Consider the following 7,164-nt stretch of genomic DNA (forward strand, 5'->3'; position numbering starts at 1 on the left):
ACTGATGAAGATAACTCTTTATTATGCCCAAAAGGCTATAAAACCATGGATACCCTTTGACCTAGCAGTACCACTACTAGGTCTGTATCCCAAAAGGTATAAAAACCAAAAGGGAAAAGAACTTATATGTACAAAAATATTTATAGCAGCTCTTTTCTGGGAGCAAAGAATTAGAAATTGAGGAGATTCCCATCAACTGGAGAATGTCTTAGTAGGTTGTGGTATGTGATATGACTTTTGTACTGTAAGAAATGATGAGCAGGATGCTCCCAGAAAAACCTGGAAAGACTTGCATGGGCTGATGCAAAGTAAGCCATGATCAAAGAAAGAGCCTAGACATCACATTTGAAGAAATTATCAAGGCAAACTGCCCCAATAGCCTATAATCAGAGTGTAAAAGACAATTTGAAAGAATCTACCAATCACCTCCTGAAAGAGATCACAAAATTAAAACTGCCAGGAATGCCATAATCAATTCCAGAGCTCCCAGAACAAAGAGAAAATATTTTTTTTCTTTTTTTCCCCCTACATTTTAATACAGGTGGAACACTGAATGATTCCTTCACTTCAGCTCCTTCACAGCCAAACCAGGAGGCAGGGACTGTTTAAGTTTCTCTGCCTTCTCTTTGTCTGTGATGACCAACGTGTACAGGTACCTGCTGCATCGAACTTTAAACTTCACATTGTCCTTGTTTTTCTTGATCTTGACAGATTTGGCATCTTTTCTCCTGGCTGTGAGCAGGAAGTCTTTTATTTCCTCGATTTTTCGGGGCATGGCGGCGGCGGCGGGACGAGGGGCGGCGTGTGGCCCGAGAAGTCGCGCTACTGCCAAGCAGCTGAGGAAGACGGAAAAGGAGCAAAGAGAAAATATTTTAAGCAGCCAGAAAGAAATCATTCTAATACTATGGAGTCACACAGGATCTCACAAGATTTAGCAGCTACCACATTAAATGAGCAGAGGGTTTAGAATATAATATTCTGGAAGGCGAAAGAGCTAGGATTGCAACAACAACAACAACAACAAAAACTACCCAGCAAAATTGAGTATAATCCTTTATGTGGAAAAATGAATAGAGGACTTTCAAGCATTCTTGATAAAAAGACCAGAGTGTAATAGAAAATTTGACTTTCAAATACAAGACTCAAAAGAAGCATAAAAAAGATAAAAATGAAAGAGAAACCATAAAGGACTCAATAAGGTTAAACTATTTACCTTTCTATATGAGAAGATGAATCATGTATCTCCTAAAAACTTTATCATTATTAGGGCAGCTAGAAGGATTCTACATAGAAAGAGGTTCTAGGAGTGGGTCAATTATGTTGAGATGATATAAAAACAATGGATAGGTGAGAAAGAGGAATGCCTTGGGAAAAGGAGGATGGGAGAGGAAAAATTGGGAAAATTATCTCACATAAAAGAAGCATTCCTGGAAGAGCTTTTATAGTGAAGGGGAAAATGGTGGTAGGAGGGCAGGTAATGATTGAACTTCACTCATAACTGAATTGGTTCAAAGAAGGATAATACACACTATATATATACATATATATATACATATATATGTATATATGCATATATTTGAGTATATATATTTAATTTACATATCATTTTAGTATATATAATTGAATATGTATGTATTCAATTGGTAGTAGAAATCTATCTTACCCAACAGAGAAGTAGGAGGGGAAGATGAAAAGAGAAAGGAGGAGTAATAAAAGGGAGAGTAGATAAAAGAAGGCAATGGTAAGAAGCAAAACAGACTTCAGAGCAGGAACAGGATAAAAAGAGAGAAAGAAGGATTAGGAGAAGAAAATAGGATGGAAGAAAATACATGCAATTATTAATTATAATTGTGAATGGGATGAACTCACCCATAAAAAAGAAAGGGATAGCTGAATGGATTAGAAAGCAGAATCCAAAAATATGTTGTTTTGAATAACGAGATAATGTTTAGAATAAGGGACTGGAGCAGATTCTATTATGCTTCAACTGAAGTTAAAAAAAAGGCATTATCTCAAACAAAGCAAAAGCAAAATTAGACCTAATTAAAAGGAATAAGCAGGGAAACAATATCTTGTTAAAAGGAACAATAGACAATGGAATAATCTCAGTACTAAACATATATGAACCAAATGGCATAGCATCCAAATTCTTAAAGGAAAAGTTAAATGAATTACAGGAGGAAATCGTAAAACTATGCAAGTGGGGAGCCTCAACTCTCCCCAGTCAGAGTTAGATAAATCTAATCATGAAGCAAATAAGAAAGAAGTCAAGGAGGTGAATAGAATCTTAGAAATGATAGATAAGATAGACCTCTGGAGGAAATTGAATGGGAATAGAAAGGAATATACATTTTTCTCAGCTGTATATGGCACCTTCACAAAAACCGACCATGTATTAGGGCATAAAATCCCCACAACCAAATACAGAAAAGCAGAAATATTAAATGTGCCCTTTTCCAACCATAAGGCAATAAAAATTACATTTAGTGTAGGGCCATGAAAGCACAAATTAAAAACTAATTAGAAACTAAATAATCTAATCCCAAAGAATGTGTGGATCAAAAAACAAATGATAGAAACAATCAATAATTTTATTAAAGAGAATGACTACAATTAGACAACATTCCAAAATTTGTGGGATGCAGTCAAAGTAGCACTTAGGAGAAAATGTATATCACTAAATACTTGCATTAGTAAAATACAGAAAGAGCAGATCAATGAACTGAGCATGGAACTAAAAAAAACAAACTAGAAAATGAACAAATTAAACATCCCCAATTAAACCCCAAAATGTAAATCCTGAGAATCAAAGGAGAGATTAATAAAATTGAAAGTAAAAACCCAATGAAATAATAAATAAAACTGGGAGCTGGTTTTATGAAAACACCAATAAAATAGAGAAACCACTGGTTAATTTGATTTAAAAAAGAAAGAAGAAAAACAAATTACTAATATCAGAAAGGAAAAGTGTGAATTCACCACCAATGAAGATGAAATGAAATGAATTATCAGGAGTTATTTTACTCAATCATGTAAGCGAAATGTAAGTGAATGGATGAATACATTACATGAAAAGGTAAGTGAAATGGATGAATATTTATGAAATTATGAAATGCCCAAACTAAGAGAAAAGGAAATAAAATGTTTAAAAATCTTGTTTCAGAAAAGAAATTGAATAATCCATAAACAAGCTCCTAAGAAAAAAAATCTCCAGGACCAGATGGATTTACAAGTGAATTCTACCAAACATTTAAGAAACTGTTAATTCTAACACTATACAAACTATTTGGGGAAAAAATAGATAAAGAGGCCTACCAAATTCCCTTTATGACACAAATATTTTCCCTATACCAGGGAAAGCAAAAACAGAGAAATAAAACTAGAGACCAATTTTCTTAATGAATATAGATGCAAAAATTTTAAAATAAGGGGCGGAGCCAAGATGGCGGCTGGTAAGCAGGGACTAGCGTGAGCTCTGTACCGAGTCCCTCCAAAAACTTATAAAAAATGGCTCTGAACCAATTCTAGAATGGCAGAACCCACAAAACAGCAGAGGGAAGCAGGGCTGCAGCCCAGGACAGCCTGGATGGTCTCTGGGTGAGGTCTATCCCACACAGAGCTGGGAGCTGGGAACGGAGTGGAGCAGAACCCAGCCTGAACGGCGTGGACCATCCAGACCAGAAGCCGGGCAGAGGGGGCCCTAGCACCCTGAATCAGTGAGCTGCGGCAGTTACAAGACTTCTCAATCCACAAACACCAAAGACTGCTGAGAAGGTTAGTGGGAAAAGCTGCGGGAGTGGAAGGAGTTCGCGGTTCAGCTTCCAGCCCCGGGGGCAGCGGAGGGGGGCAGCTAGGGCTGTTGCTGCTTCCAGCTCCAGGCCCACCTGGTGGGAGGAATTAAGTGGCGGAACAGAGCAGGGATGCACACAGCCTGCTGAAGATCTAAGCCCAGTTCGGGTTGGGGGTTCTTGGGGAAGGAGCAGTGCTGTTGTGGCAGAGCTGGCACCTCCCCCCCAAACGTGGAACATAGAACTCTGTAGTCTACAAGCAGTCATACCCCACTGAAAAACTCAAAGGTCAAGTTAGTTGGCTGGGAATATGGCCAGGCAGCGAAAACGCACCCAGATTCACTCTCAGACTCTGCATTCTTTCTTTGCTGACAAAGAAGACCAAAACATACAGACAGAAGAAGTTAATAAAGTCAAAGAGCCTACAACAGAAACCTCTAAGAAAAACATGAACTGGTCCCAGGCCATGGAAGAGCTCAAAAAGGAGTTGGAAAAGCAAGTTAGAGAAGTAGAGGAAAAATTGGGAAGAGAAATGAGAAGGATGCGAGAAAACCATGAAAAACAAGTCAATGACTTGCTAAAGGAGACCCAAAAAAATACTGAAAAATACACTGAAGAAAACAACACCTTAAAAAATAGACTAACTCAAATGGCAAAAGAGCTCCAAAAAGCCAATGAGGAGAAGAATGCCTTGAAAGGCAGAATTAGCCAAATGGAAAAGGAGGTCCAAAAGACCACTGAGGAAAATACCACCTTAAAAATTAGATTGGAGCAAGAGGAAGCTAGTGACTTTATGAGAAATCAAGATATTATAAAACAGAACCAAAGGAATGAAAAAATGGAAGACAATGTCAAATATCTCATTGGAAAAACCACTGACCTGGAAAATAGATCCAGGAGAGATAATTTAAAAATTATTGGACTACCTGAAAGCCATGATCAAAAAAAGAGCCTAGATATCATCTTTCAAGAAATAATCAAGGAGAACTGCCCTGATATTCTAGAGCCACAGGGCAAAATAGAAATTGAAAGAATCCATCGATCGCCTCCTCAAATAGATCCCAAAAAGAAATCTCCCAGGAATATTGTTGCCAAATTCCAGAGCTCCCAGATCAAGGAGAAAATACTGCAAGCAGCCAGAAAGAAACAATTTGAGTATTGTGGAAACCCAATCAGAATAACCCAAGATCTGGCAGCCTCTACATTAAGAGATCGAAGGCCTTGGAATACGATATTCCGGAGGTCAATGGAGCTAGGATTAAAACCTAGAATCACCTACCCAGCAAAACTGAGTATCATGCTCCAAGGCAAAATATGGATTTTCAATAAAATAGAGGACTTTCAAGCTTTCTCAGTGAAAAGACCAGAACTTAATGGAAAATTTGACTTTCAAACACAAGAATCAAGAGAAGCATGAAAAGGTAATCAAGAAGAAGAACAAGAAAAAGAAATTGCAAGGAACTTACTAAAGGTGAACTGTTTTGTTGGCATTCCTACATGGAAAGATGACGAGTATGATTCATGAGACCTCAGTATTAGGGTAGCTGAAGGGAATATGCATACATATATGTTTATGTATATATATATGGGTGAATGTGTATGTATGTATATATCTATGTGTGTGTGTATATATATACATATATATGTATATATATGTATATATGTGTATATATATATGTATATATGTATATATATATATATATACAGAGAGAGAGAGAGAGAGAGAGAGAGAGAGAGCACGGACACAGGGTGAGTTGAAGATGAAGGGAAGATATCTAAAAGAAATAAAATCAAATTAAGGGATGAGAGAGGAACATACTGAGAGAGGGAGATAAGGAGAGATAGAATGGGGTGAATTATCTCGCATAAAGGAGGCAAAAGCAAGCAGTTCTGTGGGAGGAGTGGAGAGGGCGGATGAGGGGGGAATGAGTGAACATTGCTCTCATCAGATTTGGCCTAAGGGGGGAATACCATACATACCCAATGGGGAATCTTACCCCACAGGAAAAAAGAGGGAAGAAGATAAAAATAAATGGGGGGGGATGATGGAGGGGAGGGCTGATGGGGGTGGAGGTAGTCAAAAACAAACACTTTCGAAAGGGGACAGGGTCAAGGGAGAAAATTCAATAAAGGGTGATGGGTTGGGAAGGAGCAAAATATAGTTAGTCTTTCACAACATGAGTATTGTGGAAGGGTTATACGTAATGATACACATGTGGCCTATGTTGAATTGCTTGACTTCTTAGGGAGGGTGGGTGGGAAGGGAAGAGGGGAGAGAATTTGGAACTCAAAGTTTTAAAAACAGATGTGCAAAAACAAACAAAAATGTTTTTGCATGCAACTAGAAAATAAGATACACAGACAATGGGGTGTAGAAATTTATCTTGCCCTACAAGAAAGGAAGGGAAAAGGGGATGGGAGGGGAGTGGGGTGACAGAGGGGAGTGCTGACTGGGGAACAGGGCAACCAGAATATACGCCATCTTGGAGTGGGTGGGAGGGTAGAAATGGGGAGAAAATTTGTAATTCAAACTCTTGTGAAAATCAATGCTGAAAACTAAATATGTTAAATAAATTAGAAAAAAATTTGGAACTCAAAAAAAATTTTTAAATAAAATACTAGCAAGGAGATTATAACAATACATCACAAAGATCATACACTATGACTAGATGGGATTTATACCAGGAATATAGAACTGGTTCAATATTAGGAAAACCATCAGCATAACTGAACATATCAATAACAAAACAGCAAAAATTACATGATTACATTAATAGATTCAGAAAAAGCCTTTGACAAAATACAACATGCATTCCTATTAAAAACACTAGAAACTATGGAAATCAATTTTGCTTTTCTTAAAATGATAAGTAGTATCTATCTAAAATCAAGAGCAAGTATAATCTATAATGGGGATAAAATGCACAGTAGTAAATGGCCATAGTAATCTAGCATGTAATAAGCTCCCAAATCCAAGCTTTTGTCTTATCATTCGACAAGAATTACCAGGGAAGTTGGAAAGCACTTTGGCAGAAATTTGGCATAGACCAGTATCTCACACTGTAAACCAAGATAAGGTCAAAATGGGTAAATGATTTAGACATAAAGGGGGATATCAAATAAATTAGGGGAACATGGGAAAATGTGGCTGTTGGATCTGTGGATAAGGAAAGAGTTATGACCAAATAAGAGATAGAGAGGATCACGGGCAGTAGAACAGATCATTTTGATTACATGAAACTAAAGTTTTCATAGAAACAAAACTAATGCAGCCAAAATTAAATGAATTTAGGAAACTGGTGGGGAGGATTTTACAGCAACTTTCTCTGATAAGATCTCATTTCAAAACTATATAAGGAATTGAGCCAAATTTATA

At 37.3% G+C, this 7,164-nt stretch overlaps 1 protein-coding gene across 1 annotated transcript; it reads right to left on the bottom strand.

Moving 5' to 3' along the window:
• Positions 1-505: 505 nt before the first annotated feature.
• Positions 506-828, bottom strand: LOC118834489 (60S ribosomal protein L38). The gene has a single exon (XM_036741935.1). The coding sequence runs from the start codon at positions 773-775 to the stop codon at positions 563-565; it is 213 nt and encodes a 70-aa protein (XP_036597830.1). The 5' UTR covers positions 776-828; the 3' UTR covers positions 506-562.
• Positions 829-7,164: the final 6,336 nt, after the last annotated feature.

This window comes from Trichosurus vulpecula, chromosome 1 (assembly GCF_011100635.1).
Source record: "Trichosurus vulpecula isolate mTriVul1 chromosome 1, mTriVul1.pri, whole genome shotgun sequence".
Classification (NCBI taxonomy): domain Eukaryota; kingdom Metazoa; phylum Chordata; class Mammalia; order Diprotodontia; family Phalangeridae; genus Trichosurus; species Trichosurus vulpecula.

What these genes read in the sequence shown, in the direction of transcription:
- LOC118834489 (XM_036741935.1), bottom strand. Translation starts at nt 775, where the DNA reads ATGCCCCGAAAAATCGAGGAAATAAAAGACTTCCTGCTCACAGCCAGG.